Source organism: Achroia grisella, unplaced genomic scaffold (genome assembly GCF_030625045.1).
Source record: "Achroia grisella isolate CSIRO2021 unplaced genomic scaffold, CSIRO_AGI_Agris_v1 utg413, whole genome shotgun sequence".
In the NCBI taxonomy this organism is placed as follows: Eukaryota; Metazoa; Arthropoda; class Insecta; order Lepidoptera; family Pyralidae; genus Achroia; species Achroia grisella.
The window spans coordinates 193761-211725 of record NW_026712846.1 but is presented as its reverse complement, the minus strand read 5'-3'; the positions used below and the strand labels follow the sequence as shown (position 1 = coordinate 211725).

Below are 17965 nucleotides of genomic sequence, written 5' to 3'. Positions count from 1 at the left end.
TTTTAATAGCAAAACAACATTTGCCGGGACAGGTAGTTATGTATAAAACACTCTGTACAATTTAGTGGCACACTATTAAAATTAGATTAAAAACAGTTTCACGATATCCTGTACAATTTAGATGCAATCATCTGGATTATTTTTCGATATACAGATTATTGTCGATGATCCCAATCTCTCTAACGATATCGAGCCACTTAGCTTGAGGCGAGACTTCGCATCGCTTTGTGTGTCCTACCGAATATACAACGGACTGTGTGTGTGAAGAATTGTTTGACATGATGCCTACGGCTACCTTTTACCATCGCACCGCTCGCCATCGACAGGGAATTCATCCCCACACGCTGGAACCTAAGTGGTCTCGGACAGTGCGGTTTCAGAGGAGCTTCCTCCCGTGTACACTTAGATTGTGGAATGAACTACCTGCCGAGGATTTCTCGAGAGACTATAGCATGGGGTTTTTCAAGAAGGGTATATTAAGGTTTCTTAAGGGTCGGCAACGCGTATGTGACACCCCTGGTGTTTCAGGCGTCCATAGGCTACGGTAACCGTTTACCATCAGATGGGCGGTATGCTTGTTTGCCACCTAAAAATGGTATAAAAAAAAATCTGTCTTTCTAGAAACTGACGAAGAGTTTACTAAGAAACTGTTCGTCAGTAGTCAGATTGGCCTAAAAGATGGGGTTGTTAGTCCAAAATACCCATGGGATTGTTAATAATGTCATTTATATAGTCAAGGATCAATATTATTACCATAAAGTAAAGGTACAATTTGAGAGTATATTCAGCCCCTTATATTAAAAAAAGCAACACGCAAGTCTCTTTCTCGTTCTTCTAGTGATGAGTTTGAGTTCCGGATAAATAAAATAAATATGACAATTCAAAATTGCTTATATTAAGTTTATTTGAATAAAGATTTCTATTCTATTCAACTCGACTACCAGTGTGGGCGGTGCGTGTAATGAATCTGATAAAACAGCACTTTCAGTCTAACACCTTGAACAACGAGATTTTAGACGGAAAATGTTGCTGAAAATCATATTCGATGATTTGTTGATGCTACTTCGTCAAAATGATTGATTTGTAATATGCTGACGTCACGTCCTGTGGAGTTTCGGAGATAATTTCATTACACGTCAATATTTACGTCTTGCTATAAATAAAGTTATTCCTTGAAACGTTCTAATTTTGGATTAAAATAAAATAAAACCAAGTGGTCCACGCATATTCGGAGATCCAAACAAGTCTATATCTAATTTTGATATATCAATCCGTAAATAGGTACTAGGTATTTGTGTTCAAAATTCTAATCTTTACAGATTTAGATAATAAAACGAATATACAATACAAACAATCATACTCATGAATACAAATGTTTATGCCGTGCGAGGAATCGAAACCGACTATCGGAAGTAAGGCGGTGTGAAGCAGAAGAGGAAACGCCACTACACATCATATGTGGTTGTAGCCCTCTCATGCATAAACGAAATATCTCCTTTAGAAAGTATACACTATATCCTGAGGAGATAAAAACCATCGCTCGTAAGAATATCCTTCAGTTCTTGTTCCTCACGTGTCTAGGTAGCGAACTTTGATTAAGGGCGAGCACGATAGATCTATACAGGTCGCAGTGTTACAGATCTTAGCATTTCAAAATAGCCCAAACCTCCAATAAAAAAAAAGGCAGTGTGCTAAATAGGTAGACCACCGAGGTCGTCAGTAGTACAAATGAATGTTTTATCTATCTATATATCTAACACTAGCTGTACACGCGACTTCGTCCGCGTGGAATTTAACTTTAATTTTCTAAAATAAAAGTAGCCTAAGTTACTCCTTATAATATCACCTGCCAAAAAAAAGTCACCGTCAAAATCGGTCCATTTCAGATATTAGCGGAACAAACACAAAAATTGTAAAAAATGTTATTTTGGTGTATGAACCGTATATATAATCATATTCATGTAGTAAAAAAACGGTTATTTCAATATTACAAACAGACACTCCAATTTTATTTATATGTATACTGAAAGTACAAATGAATGTGATATCTATCTATCTATCTAACATTAACAACATTACATTTAATACGTTTATTTATAGGCGACTCTATTTCCGCATCTGGCTCTGATATGCGTAACATCCGAATAAAAATAAACACGACTCCGCTTAATATAGCATTGCGGTCTAATTATGTATTTAACCTTACAAATATAAGTCTCAAAGTGAGTCTGTTTATCTTTTGCCTCCATCGATCCTCGTAAATGTGGCATGTGGTGTTGAAGATTGAGGGCAGGTGAAGTCGTGTGTGCAGATTAGTTGTATAATGGCTTAAAAATACCTATTTCGCTCAAACTTACTAATGTTATAAACGTTTAAATTGGGAGTATGGATGGATGTTTCATACTTTTTTTTCGCAAATGAACGGATCTTGGCAAAACTTTACAGTAATATAGATTATACATTAGAATAACACATAAGCCATAATTTAAAAAGATATTACGTAAATTGCGTGAAATATAATGGTAAATGTCTAGTAAGTGTGATGACGATATTGCGCGGGTCACCTAGTATTATTATATACTTAATAACATCTCTTCATTTTACATATAATATTAATTATTCATAATATGCCGACCCCATATAAATGGGATAAGGAAGAAGCCGATGTTGATGATCATTACTTATTTATTACTTCAGGGGCTAGGCCAAACCGACGTTGCCTATGTCGGTCTATTTCTACAAAACTAATTATTTCAGTAGTTTTTGAGTGAAAGAGTAACAAACAACCATTCATCAATCAATCTGTTCATCTATATTAACAAATTATCGCGTTTATAATATTAATAAGATATACATATATAATATAATAGTATATTCACCACCGTGTGTTGTATCACAACTTTATCTCTAATTTTAGCCGATCCTTTAGGCGGTGCGGCTAAGGCAATTTGTTCACTGGTGAGGTAATGGAGTGATTGGTTTTAGGGTACAATGGGACTGACATGTACTTAGATGGTACAAAAGTCCCTAAATTTAAAAAGAAATAAAAAAAAAATCTCTACTTTCTCGGGCACAGACGTACTCGATATAAAAAAGTAGAAAGGAATGAGTGGACGGTTACATTGGAGCAGGGAAACTTCAACGGACTGCCATTGTCCTCTCTCCGCCACCACCAGCTTTTCTCCTTTTAGAACGAGATATATCATCTACCCCCTCCACGCGACGCCTTATTGTGACCGAAAAATACACCTAATAACTTAATACACTATATAGAAGTGGTAAATATCTTGTCATTGGTCGTACAGGTTGTTCGGGCCTCGAGCAACGAATATTACCCGGGCATACTGCTCTAGTAAACTACCCCAGCGTGTAAATTGCGAGCAGCAGGGGGTTCTTCCGCGGGCCCAATTGGGCTGCCGGGTACGGGCCTCGAGCATATGCTGCTGGGGTGGTAAATTGCGAAGAGCAAACAGTACAACGAAGATATACCATCATGAAAGCCTGCCAAGAGTGTAAGATTAAAAAAGAAGAATATACAAGTTAAGGTAGTGTACTCACTGCTCGTGATCGTCTAGCAGGCGGCGTTGTAGCGTGGGCGCGGAGGCTGCAGGCGCGAGCAGCCGCTGCGTGTCGGGGGCGCAGGCCCGCGCGAACGCCGCCGCAGCCTCCGCCGCTTCCGCCGCTGCCTCCTCGTCGCACAGAGACGTGTCGTCCTCCGCTGTTGATCACACCACACCATTAGCTGCCTTTATACGTTCAGTCTTTCGTGCGCGAATCGGCTTTTACGCAGGAGAGGATGAGCATGTAATAGCTAATAATCACATTAGCTGCCATTACACGTATGCTGTTTCACGCGTGGACACTACAAAATGTACCGTCTTAATATATTAGCTGCCTTTACACGTACCCTCTTTCACGCGTGGACACCACAAATAGTACCGTCTTAATATATTGGCTGCCTTTACACGTACCCTCTTTCACGCGTGGACACCACAAATAGTACCGTCTTAATATATTGGCTGCCTTTACACGTACCCTCTTTCACGCGTGGACACCACAAAATGTACCGTCTTAATATATTAGCAGCCTTTACACGTATCGTCTTTCACGCGTAGACACCACAAAATGTACCGTCTTAATATATTAGAAGCCTTTACACGTACCCTCTTTCACGCGTAGACACTACAAAATATACAGTCTTAATATATTGGCTGCCTTTACACGTACCCTCTTTCACGCGTGGACACCACAAAATGTATGTGCCTTATACGTACGGTCATTCACGTGCGAATCGACTTTCATGAAAAAAAGAATGAACATGTAAATAGCCTTTACACGTACGCGGTTTTCAAGCAGGAAAGACTGAACATGTAAATAGTTGTCTGTACAGGTACGCTCTTTCATGCACGAATTGTCTTTCACGCAGAATAAAATATGCATGTGAATGCCTTCAGCTGACTTTACACGCACGCCCTATCCCGCGCAAATTGGCTGTTATGCAGGATATAATGAACATGTAAATGTAGACAATAGAACCTGAAAAACGCGGGTGCCGCCAACTCGTACTTTGCCGCGTTTTTCAATCGTGAGTGCTTTAGCGCCTTTTTATATTGAAAGTAGGGTGGTAAATATCATAGGGATATTACAAAACATTAAAATAATTCAAATTATTATTGTCAAATACCATACAAGTGTGTACTTATGAATACAAATGTTCACATTGTGGAGAACACGACTGTGAAAATGTGACCAAGCTATGAAAGGGAGAAAGGGAAGAGAGTGTGTGTATGTATTAAAAATTACTTTTTGGATGGCTTCTAATTGAATGGTATAGTTGACAGCTAATACAACGATATTGTTATGAGAATAGGTGTAGTTACATTTTTATGCAACTCGTGCATTACAATGCACATAACATAATTCGAAAGATAACAAATAACCGTGTTATTTCTGGGCCACATTTATATATATTACAAATATACTTTTTGTAAATATTTAACATTGTTATAAAGGCCATGCTGAAATTACTAAACATGCGCATTGCGGAACTACTATCTCTTATCTATATTTATGTTGTAAATTTTTAATACGGTTAATAAAGTAGTTATTTTATTTTCCTTTAGCTATTTTTGAAAACAATCTATTTTTATAAAAATACTAATTACAAAATTATTACTATTATTACGGTAACGTTATTTGTTGACGTTACAAAGTCACGACTGTAATCCCGGATGGGGTATTCAGAGGCATTATCAATTGTCGATATCATGTGAACGGAATATATGACATGTTTACATTTGGGCAAATATATAATGAGAAATTAAACATAATAGCAGTGAAACAAATATATATATAAATAAAAAAATTCTAAATAGCATACGCATATATACCATAAGAACAACTTTGTAGAAACTCTATCACAGTATAAGGTGTACGGATGAGAATGTATATAATAAGAAATGAAATATAATAGCAGAGAAATAATTAAATATAAAATTAAAAAAGTTAATAAATATATAATGCATATATACTGCCAACTCTGTATAAACTCTATCTCAGTATAAGGTGTAGGCATGAGAATATATACATATAATGAGAATTTCAACATATTACCAGAGAAAGAAATAATCTATACATATAAATAAAATTGGAGTGTCTGTTTGTAACATTGAAATACTTTTTTACATGCATTATATTCATATAAATACGGTACATACACCAAAATAACATTTTTTACAATTTTTGTCTGTCTGTCTGTTTGACCGTTCCGGGTAATCTCTGAAATGGCTGGACCGATTTTGACGGGACTTTTTTTGGCAGGTAGCTGATGTGGTAAGGAGTAACTTAAGCTACTTTTATTTTAGAAAATTAAAGTTAAATTCCACGCGGACGAAGTCGCGGGAACAGCTGGTATAAAATAAAAAAGCTAAATGTAAACACAGTACAACTGTACAAAATCTCCCTCGGCATGATTTTCCCGTCACGTATATATATTTTGCAAACACAAGACAACCCAAGTCGCGTGCCATTATATCGGCTTATCATTGCTGCTTGCAATCGGAATTGAAATAAAATCGTTATCCATATAGATAACGAAATATATGACTTTATATAATTTATATATTCTATATAAATATTTCTCCATCTAGATTAAAGTGATTTTTATTTATTAATCACGTCATACATTAAAGTCATCTTGATATTGTTTGAAGCCCATGTATTTCTGAGGTATTGTAGATATGACTGTTAACCGACTTTGAAATAAACGCGTTACTAAGTGCATTTTTGTGTGAATGTTATATACGTCATGTTTTGGCCATTTTTTTATACGATCTGTTTATTTATTCACTATTTCCTTATTTTTCGAAATATATTAAAGCTAAACTATTTTTTATAAGAGTTAACGGTGGTCCACAACAAAGATTATTTTTATGATTCTGTATTAAAAATATATACCACCTTTAAATTTTCATCCATTACCATCAACATCCATTTTTAATAGCGAAATCAGTATTTCAACAATTTTTTACTCTCGGCGGCCACCGATTAATTAATTTATATGCTAAAACAACGTTATTAGTATTAAATAAAATATATAATAAAAAAAATAAGAAAAAAGTTTAACATAGATTCAACAAACAGATAATAATTCTATGAGTACAAATCAAAACTTACGGTCGTATTCAAACGCATGATTAAACATGCCCTCCTCCTGGGTGACAGTTCGTAGCGTACTCTATGAAAATTGGCGGGAAACAAATGTCAACACTCTTCTGACATTGTGGTACTTCGACTATCAGTCATCAGCTACTACATAATACAGTATGACACAATAGAGGTAACATTTATGTAATTGAATTACCTTTAGAGAAAACAAACATGATTTCAGACATTAATACAATTTTTTTTTGTCTGAGGGAAAGGCAAAAGGACTTAGCCGATACAGCCATTGTCTTATACAATTCAATATAAAAATATTACCACATAAAAACACATTTAACTATATTGTACCTACTACTATATTGTAATACTAAATTTTAATATCATATAAGTAAAAATAATTAACATACAAATTATTATACATTTTCATATATTTTATTTAAAATTCTGTTTAAAAAAACAATAATTTTTATTTATGTAAATACACTTGACTTTACTCATAAATACTAAACTGTACCTTTTAATTATATTAGAGTATTTTGTCACTTTCACTCAAATGATGAAAATAACTTATTAGAAAAGGACAAAATAGTTCAATAGCTAAATACACCTAGCATTATACACCCATCATTTATAAAAACATTTAAGATTGATTTAACTTTAACACAAGTAAATGATTCACTTACGGACTGTCATTCAGTTATTTATTAATTACAAAACCAACAGCTTACAATAAATAAAATCAACAATAATTGTTGAAGTTTTCAGAAAATTCTCAAAAGAAAAAAATATCATGGCATACGGAATAAAAAATAGAGGTTATAGGAAGAACAAATGTTCATATTATTTGATTAGTAGTACACACACACACACATAAAAAAAGGAATAAAAACACGGGCACAAACTTAATGTCGTTTCACTTTATAAACAAACTATTCCGGGTAATATTTAAGGCGGAAAGCACACTATCTGTGTTAGATACGTATTGTAGACTGATAGTGGAAGACGCTGTCCCAAGTTGCGCAGATTTCGTCGTTGTAGTTGACATGTTTGGACAACAATTGAAAGTTTAGGACCGGCGGCCTATTTAGGTTAATTTTCTTGTATAACTGTGTATAATGACGACCTCGGTGGTCTAGCGGTCTAGCACACCGCTTTACGTCCGATGGTCGCGGGTTCGATTCCTCGCACGGCACAAACATTTGTATTCATGAGTATGATTGTTTGTATCGGTCTGGGTGTTTTCTATGTATATTATGTATGTATTTACGAAAAAAAAATATATCTATGTACTTGTATCAGTTATCTAGTACCCGTAACACAAGCTTTAGATAGCTTAACTCGGGTCTAGATGGCGCTGTGTGAATTGTCCTGAGATTATTATTATTATTATTATTATATACAGTTATATTCATTTATATGACAAAACAATGTTTGCCATGTCAGCTAGCATATACATATACTAGCTACTCGCCCCGGTGTACATGTATAATACATGTAAACCTTCGTCTAGAAACACTCTATCTATTAAAAAAAACCGCTTCAAAATCCGTTGCGTAGTTTTAAAGATTTAAGCATACATAGGGACGGACAGCGCTGTCTGTGCGTCCCTATATATGCTTAAATCATTTCAGTGACTTCGTTTTATACTATGTAATGCTGCGAGATGTATACCATTATTAAAAAATAAGGGTTGATGGTAGAAAAGTGAAACTTTAGGGGTTGTATGTAGTTTTAATCATAAAATATTTAAATAATAAAGTTGTCCAATTTTTTTTGTGGATTTGGAGGGTCCAAATCCACAAAAAAAATTGAATTACTTAGATGTATAAATCTGTTGCGAATCAAGCACAGTGAATTTTGATATGTATATGAGACTGGCTAGCGACATCGCCCGCGTGGAATGTAACTTTATTTTTCTAATATAACAATTTTTCCTAGAATAAAAGTAGCCTAAGTTACTCATTATTACATTAGCTACCTGCTAATTAAAGTCCCGTCAAAATAGGTCCACCCATTTCAGAGATTAGCCGGAACAAACAGACAGACAGATAGACGGACAAAAATTGTAAGAAATGTTATTTTGGTGTATTGTTTGTAATTTAAAATAACCGTTTTTTAATACATGCTTATGAATATAAGTAAAATAACCGTTTTACTTATATTCATAAATCTATACATATAAATAAAATTCGAGTATTTTATTTATATGTATAGATTTATGAACTGCCTTAGCACTTGCAGTGAGACTATTTATTATAATATTTAAAGTACATTAACAACTAGCTGACCCGCGTAACTTCGTCTGCGTTTCATTTTCCCACCTTTTGCAATATTGTTCATTGCAGCTCAGCTCCTATTGGTCGTAGCGTAATATTATATAGCTTAAAGCCTTCCTCGACAAATGGACTATCCAAAACAAAAAGAATTTTTCAATTCTATTGATTTTTTTTTCTATTTTATTATTTCATTGAATTAGTGCTAATCGGTGGTTTGTATTCACACACTTAAACTTAAATTGTAAGTAAGAATAAATTATTTAAAAGAGCAACACACACAAGTTTCTTGCTTGTTCTTCTTGTGATGAGACAGCATTCCGAATGAGCGGTAGATTAAAAAAAAAAATGTTATGACTATTCAAAAGTGCTTCAATGTAAGTTTATTTGAATAAATGATTTTCTATTCTTTTCTATTCTATTCGAACCAGTAGTTCCTGAGATTAGTGTGTTCAAACAAACAAACTCTTCAGCTTTATAATATATTAGTATTAGTATAGATTACAACAATGTCTTTATGTATTTTTTAATGGATGATAATGGAATGGTGCACCCGCCTGCGCTAACGGTTTACACTGGCGGGGCACCAGTGGAGGATGATAAGATGAGCATGAGGTCAAGTCAATTAGAATTATGTAGTAAATTTCATTTTGGTATTCTCTTTAAAAGTTACTATGTATACAACCAAATAACATAAATGTCTATTTATTTTATCTATATATCTATATGTATCAAAGTAGCTAATATAAATATGTACTAGATATTACTCACGACTTCACACGTATTTGTTGATACAATTTACAATTGTAGATATCCTATATCCGTTATTGCTATACAATTTACCTTTGCCGGCCTCAATAGGTGCGATTGAGGTACTTACATAGACCTACGACTTTGTTTTCCTTTTTTTTAATACCATAGGAGCGACGGTAATCAAGCATGATGCAGGGTCCTTTACCTTACGACCTCTTTGAAGGAGAAGTCATTAGAAAAATAATAGGAAGGAAATTTCTTAAGGGTTATTTAAATTATTACCCGGGTCTTAATACGAATAATTTTATGGCAAATAAAGGTATTTACCTCTCTCTTCTCTCTCTTAAGGGTTCGCAATGCGCATGTGACACTAGTATTTCAAGCATCCATAGGGTATTGTAACCGTTTACCATCTGATGGTCCGTATACGTGTTAGCCACTACCGTCTTACAAATAATAGGGAGCAGCATGACCGTCTATAAATTTGACTCGATAACACTTAACGACGGCATTCTGAAGAGGAGAAAGGACGACCATTGCAAATACGTAATGAAATTAAAAAAAATAATAAAAGAAACAAACCGTGGGGCCTCGCCTTTATATGTATCCTTACGGTTCCAGCTTCCAAATCCATTTTGTACAATATACGGGCAATAACAATGTACACACGAGTGTTTTAGTGAGTTGGATCGATAATACTAATGCGTCAATATATGATAACCTGTTATATTTATCATAGATAAGCCTGTCAGTGATGTATTCACTATGGTGCACTGGACATATCATTCTACACTTAATGGCATCATTAGTACGCTAAGTGGATATATAGAACTCATTAAAAATGACTGGTCAATATTATGTATTGTTATAACTATATTATCATTTATGAGATTTTCTTCATTTTCGAAATAAAGTTACACAAATTTTTATGACTATACAATAATAATTTATTTCTTTCTTTTGCACATAAAAATGTTATATGTCGGACTTAATGCCTGATGGCATTCTCTACCAGTCAACCGTCGCGTTGATCAGAGATAATAAGACGGCATGTATAACATTATAGGGCAATTCATTATGAATATAATTTTTTTTTTATTACCTAAGAGATTATATTTTAAAAAAATTTCAATTTTATGATTATACAATAATAATATCACTGAGTCTTGCAGATGAGAGGCTAAATGCGGAGAATATATTACAGTACATTACAATATCTCTGAACAGTTCACACAACGCCATCTAGTTTAAAGCTAAGCTGAGCTTGTGTTATGGGTACTAAGCAACTTTTTTAGAAATAATACATAATATAGATAGAAAACACCCAGATTAATGCAAATAATTATTATAATACCTAATAATCGAACCTAAAACGGTAAGCTAAACCGTTCAGAGCTGACTGACTCATCCTATAGTCCTCCATTGGTCCCCGCCAGCGTGTACTGTTAGCCAAGGCATCTTCATCTCCTTCTTCTTTATCCCATTCATTTCGGATAGGTGTAATATGTTTTACTCTTCCATTAATACCTGTTGAGTCATCTTTTAATTCACTTCCTGTCTTTCTCTTATCATCTTTCACACAGTCCATCTCTTTTTCGGCCTTCCTCTGTCCATCCACATTCATATATCACGCTTCTTTAAATATCATCTTCATTCCTGTGCATTACTCATACCAAGACAGACTCTTCAACTTCTCCAACACTGGCGCCATTTTCATACTTCTGATGTATTCTTTCTTTATTTTGTCAATTCTTGTCATACCACACATCCATCTCAACATTCGCATTTCGGTCGTATGTCGTCTTTCAGCCTTTACGGGCCAATACACTGGTCCTTACAAGCCGGATCGTGGTCTTGTAAATTTATGCACACGAGTGCACCGTAGAATATTCATACATTAAAAAAACCTGTATATACGATGGTTACCATCAGGAGTTGGTTGGTTTTGGTTTGAAGGTTACCTATTAGGTTTACCATAACCGTCGTGCTTCTGCTAATTTCAGTTAGAATATTCAGTTATTATTTCAGTTAGAATATAATATAATTTTATTAACTCGACTAGACACAACAATAATGTAAAAAAAAAAACAAACAACAATTGATACACAATACAAAGTAGAGTCAATGTGGACCACAACTCAGTATAATGCTGGAAACATAGTTTCCAGCGCTGATTTTGATTTTGTTAGTTATATAAAAAATATATAACAAAATGACAGTCCGATTTTTATTATTAGGTTAATGATGTTAGCAGTTCTTATCAGTGTGACAATATCTGATGCGTATATTTGTATTGTACCGTGCATTATTATTATCAGCAGTGTATGACTAAGACCATTTACGTCCATCATCACCATTTAGATTAATCACGCAAAATTCTTTGTTTATTCCACAATAATTATTTCTCGGCTATTCTGCGAGAATTCTAAATGCCCATATTGAGGTGGCTTCTGAAAGGCTATTACGATTTATGATTACAGTTCTTACATATTTTGAAGTTTTCTTGGAGAAAATAAACCATAGGGTACCGCCTACAGTTTATTTTCTACAAAGAAAATATCTACTAAAAAATTAAACTAGAAAACTTTGTCAGGAGCCGAATAAAATTAATAACAGGTAAAGAGCGTCCTATTAGGAAAAAATTGGGAAGATATATAGGTTTTCAGAATTTTAGCAGTATTTCGATAGAGATGATGAGTCAGCCAATCAGTCAATATTAAGCAATGATTAATAACATGATGCAAACCTACTTTTTTGATACAAGCAATATATACTTGACAGGCCTGTTTTAAATTGAGGTAGACAGAAAGAAAGAAACATTTGAATACTACGATGGTGACAATAGTGTAATGTAATAGAGCAGCTCAAACTCTAATAGTTATCTTCTGTTATCTAAGTACCGATTTATATTAAGATAATAGAAGAAGAAAGTAGAACATTAATGTAGATAGTCAATAGAATCATACTCAATCTAGAGTACAAATATTTGTATGTGCGAGGAATCGATGTCTAATCACCGGAAGAACTGTCGGAATTATTAAGAGATAGAATTGCACAAAATATAGTATATATTTGTTTCACTTATTTTCAGAATAGTATGTCTTTGTAGTTTTTAATGTTAAGCTCAGTGTTCCTGTATTGTATGAAGTCATGTAATATCCCCATTATTTATCAAATTGTAAAATTCACAAATTACTAGTTAATTACTTATTACCCGATTTCGGAAAGGTGTCGGTCCGAATCTGAGAGACATCGCAAAAATTTTGTGTCAATTATTATTTTTGCCTAAATACATTCTGCTCCAATGATGTAAATCAAATTAAAAATATTTATTCATGTAGGACATTATTTTAGCCGTATATGAACGTAATTTTTTTTATATTATAATTTTTTCCCTACCTTCCAGTTCAGTATACAGATTCAATTTAGTAGAACTGGCAAGAAACTCAATTGTTTCTTTAAAAAATAAAAAAAAGGACTGTATATTTGAAATCTTTATTCTAAACTTATTACAAGCTGAATAGTCATATTTTGATTCTAACTCTAACAGTTCATCAATAAAAATGAGCAAGAAACTGTGTGTTGAACATATAAATAATTACTATTTTAATCATGCACGCACTCATTATTAATGTAATATATATTGTCAGTGCTATAGATTTAAAGTTTTTCTATAAAAACATTATTATCGTTAACGAATTCTTCAATTTTATAGTGTCATGTTTTATACATTTAAATCTTTTTTCTGTTTATAACAGACTCTGGTAAAAAAACGCAATTGCGAATTACTTTAAAAATCAGTTTGTTATTGTTATGCATTTATGTCTATATTCCTTCTGGATGATGATAATGTATTGCTCACTAATATTAAATAAAAATTCCGTGCATGAACAAATATCTGCCGGCGGTCTTTCTCGTTCTTTTTGTCATTTACGTGTTCATTCTTTTCTAAGTATAAGCCAATTCCTATTCCAAAGACCGTACGCGTAGAACCAAAAACCTATCCATGTAGGATATTTTAGCTGTTTATGAACGTCAAGTTTTTGTATTAATATAATTTTCTCTACCATTTTATTATTATTTACTAGGAATAATAAAATAATGTAGTACAAATCATTTTCTACTTCTCGATCCCTTTGGAGCCTTCACTTTATTTTGGGCGATACACAAAAGGTTTTGGTGTTAGGCAGCACTCCTCGAATTCCTCGGTGTTAGAAGCACGCTTCTTACAGTTGTGTCGTACTCGCACTGAATTTCCATCGGTCTTTTAAAATTCTCGAATCTTCGAGGACAAGGTAAAATATAACATAAGAGTACTAACCGGTATCCGCTCCCCGGTCGTGCGGGTTGTGTATGATGCGTATGCGGCGGTCGTGGAGGTCGGGCGGCGGCGGGGAGGGTGCGGGGGCGGGGGCGGGGGCGGGCGAGCGCGGGAAGTACAGCGGCGCCGCGCACCGCAGCGACGACAGCGCCGCGGCCGCGCCCCACACCACCACCACCGACGGCCGGCTGCTGGACGACAGGTGGCGCCGCACCGCGCCTACGACACCCACACGCACACACACACACACATATACATACTAGCTGTCCCGGCAAACCTTGTTTGGCCATATAAATTAATAGCGCTACAAAAAATAGGGGTCGATGATAGAAGGGTAAAAATTTAGGATTGTATGTATTTTTGTATGTTGTATCATAAAAAAATAGAACCTAAAAATTTTGTCTAATAAAAAAAAATGAAGGGATGGACTAGCCCTAACATTTAGGGGGATGAAAAATAGATGTTGGCCGATTTTCAGACCTACTCAATACGCTCACAAAATTTCATGAGAATCGGTCAAGCCGTTTCGGAGGAATATGGGAACGAAAACTGTTACACGAGAATTTGATATATAAGACAAATACAGTAATTTAACAATAACTGTATTTCAGTTAATTTAGCAAAATCTTACATATAAATTTATAGTTAATGTTGCCAATAAAGATTTTACCTATCTAATAATACATATATATTAATTTTTGAGTATATGAGAACACGTATACAAATATACATATGAGTTTTTAAGTATACGAGTTTCACCTATGTAATAAATACAGTCATGAAGAGAAACTTCTCTATAGACGGAGTGTATTAGGATTTTTAAGCCACGAATAAACGTTAACCGTCACGTGGAGCGGGTAGATGATATATCCCCTTGATCATTGAAGTTTCATTTTTACTGTTTGTCTCAGCAAATATAGTTTTTTTTTATTTATATTTAAAATGACAGCAGTATTAGTGCAGAACCGGCGCATGCTACAACTACAGCTTTGAGTTATAGGAAAACGCAAACGCGTTGGTTTTTTTTTTTGGTACATACAGCTATAATTAGAAATATATATATATATATAGTTGATAGGCAAGGAGTACCGAAAAGTATAGCAGTAGTTGTAGTAGTATTCCAGTTCGTTATATATGTGACAATGATTAACGTTTATCTTTTCTTTTTGAAGGGGTTTAAATCAAAAATTATAGTTGTAGTATGTTAAAGTAGTAGTTAACGCAGATTGGGATATGTAGCAGATTGGATTGATATGTTTTCATGATGACTATTGTATAGTGGTACAATAGTCATCATGAAAAACATTTGAAAATATTGTAGTAAACTACACTAAAAAAATAATAATACAAATAAACTATTTTCTTTCTTTCTTTTACTTACGTAAGGCAATATGCGATGCTAAATCCGATGGGAAGTTCCTGCGAGGCGTATTGATCACACACAGAGCTAGTGTCCGCACACCTAACTCCGCAGCCTTATTCAGTACGTTTCTGTAATCAATATATAGTATAAAACAGAGTGGCTGTCGCTGTCTCTCCCTATGTATGCTTAAATCTTTAAAACTACGCAACGGATTTTGAAGTGGTTTTTTAAATAGTGATTCAAGAGGAAGGTTTATATATATAATAGATATACATCCGTGCCAAGCTGCGCCGAGTAGCTAGTCTATTAAATTAAGTTAATTAAATATTTTATAGTTAAATCATTTGGAGATGTCTAACTGATGATGAATCTTACACAATAATAATAATCTCAGGACAATTCACACAGCGCCATCTAGACTCAAGTTAAGCTAGCTAGCTAGCTAAAGCTTGTGTTATGGGTACTAGGTAACTGATACATGTACATATGTACAGTATGTATATTTTTTTCGTAAAAACATACAAATTATACATAGAAAACATCCAGACTGACACAAAACAATCATACTCATGAATAAAAATGTTTGTGTCGTTGGAGGAAACGATTTTTTTTTATAACGTGGCATTCAAAACCTCGTAACGGTTTTTTCAATTTATGGTAGGTCTGAGAATCTGCTACTATCTATTTTTCATACCGCTAAGCCATAAGGGTTTTCTTAACCTCTAACATATTTTTGTTTTATTTTTTTATAATGTGGCATTCGCCATAAATACATACATACAACCTTACATTTTCACTCTACTATCACCAACCCCTATTTTTTAATAGCGATTTTAATTTATATGGCAAAACGTTTGCAGGGTCAGCTAGTAATTTTATGTAACTCCGCTACCATTAGCATCTGTTAGACCACAAATATTCAGTTTTGAAATATGACCGTTTGCACTTTAGCATTCAATTTACACGCCCAAATATCTCAGTTGCAATGTATATCAGGTAAATGTTTTGTGGGAATAAGAAATATTTTTTAAAGTCTACTGACTGGTGCCAGCCCATTTACCAAAATTTCAGTTTATTGGGGGATTTGGGCTATTGTCAGGTGCTTGGACCTGTAGCACTGCGACCTACATAGATCTATTGTGCTCGCCTTTTTTCAGAGTTCGTTACCTAGACCCATCAGGGACAAGAATTGAGAGACATTTTAGGAGAGATGGCTTTTATCCTCAGAATAGAGTGTAAACTTTCCAATGGACATATCATACGTTTATGCATCCTATGCACTACAACCACATAGGATGTGTAGTGGGATTTCCTCTTCAGCTTGGTAAAATCTGCAGATTTTTGTTGTGTTATTTTACCAATAACTGATAATTTATTTGAAGCTACTTACTTATAACAGTTCTGTAACGATGTCTCTGCAGCCGTGTGGTACTTGGCCACGTATTTAGGGCTGACTGTGTGAATCACGTGTCTACATCTCAGCATAAACCCTGGCGTCACTACAACTTCGCCCGTCCGACATTCTGTAAATGAAAATTATTATATTTTACTATGTTTGTTTGTTCGGGTAATCTCGTCGTCTGATAATAATAATAATAATAATAATAATCTCAGGACAATTCACACAGCGCCATCTAGACCCAAGTTAAGCTAGCTAGAGCTTGTGTTATGTATATATATGTATGTATATATATATAGATTTTTTTTTAAATACATACATATTATACATAGAAAACACCCAGACCGATACAAACAATCATACTCATGAATACAAATGTTTGTGCCGTGCGAGGAATCGAACCTGCGACCATCGGTCGTAAAGCGGTGTGCTTGACCGCTAGACCACCGAGGTCGTCTGATAATCCGATTTAAGTTTGTTTTTAACTGTTGGAGAGGTATATCACATACGAGTGCTATAGGCTGTTTAACATCACGCTACGACCAATAGGAGCGGAGCAGTCATGAAGACATAAAAAAATATTCATTTTGAGTGCGCTGTAGAAACGGTTAAAATTCCACAAAAATATGTATTAGTGTAGGAGGGTATTGTTCTTCTTTAAAAGTTCTAAAAATAAGTCGGCAAAAACATGTCTACCTTTTAAGGTTAACTCATTAAATTCAATTAAGTGCCAGCATACGGCACATCTGATGGTAAATGGTTACCGTCGTATATATACGCCTGAAACACCAGGGGTGACACGTGCGTCTTGCTGACCTTTAAGAAATCTTAATAAATATTAAGATTTCTTAAAGGTTCTTGAGAAATTCCATGCTGTAGTCGGACTAATAATGCTGTGATAAATTCTGAATGATAGGAACATAAATTATCTTTAATAAAATAAGCACTTCCGAAGGAGTGGTAGAATCAGAAATATATGATATTTTTTATTCTATCACTCATTCGGAACGCAGATTGATTACAAGAAGAATAAGCAAGAAACTTGGGTGTTGATCTTTTAAATATATATTGTTCAGAAATCGTACTTTTAAGAATTCTGAGAATACAAACTGCCAAATAGAAACATTGACATAACATAAATAAAATGTTACTTGAATAACAAAATAAATCAGTCACTGTTATCAGAGTAGACC

The 17965-nt window shown here is 34.3% G+C and overlaps 1 protein-coding gene across 2 annotated transcripts in view; it reads right to left on the bottom strand.

Annotated features, from left to right (window-relative positions):
• Window positions 1-17965, bottom strand: part of LOC131844780 (protein GDAP2 homolog) — an 83805-nt gene that overhangs the window by 36781 nt on the left and 29059 nt on the right. The window contains exons 4-7 of one of the 2 annotated variants that reach the window (XM_059193742.1): window positions 16764-16896; window positions 15392-15501; window positions 14011-14229; window positions 3559-3718 (exon numbers count right to left, since the gene is read on the bottom strand). In XM_059193742.1, the coding sequence (XP_059049725.1) occupies window positions 3559-3718; window positions 14011-14229; window positions 15392-15501; window positions 16764-16896 (622 nt within the window). The remainder of the gene's footprint in view (window positions 1-3558; window positions 3719-14010; window positions 14230-15391; window positions 15502-16763; window positions 16897-17965) is intronic. The other variant, XM_059193741.1, reaches the window with a different exon arrangement.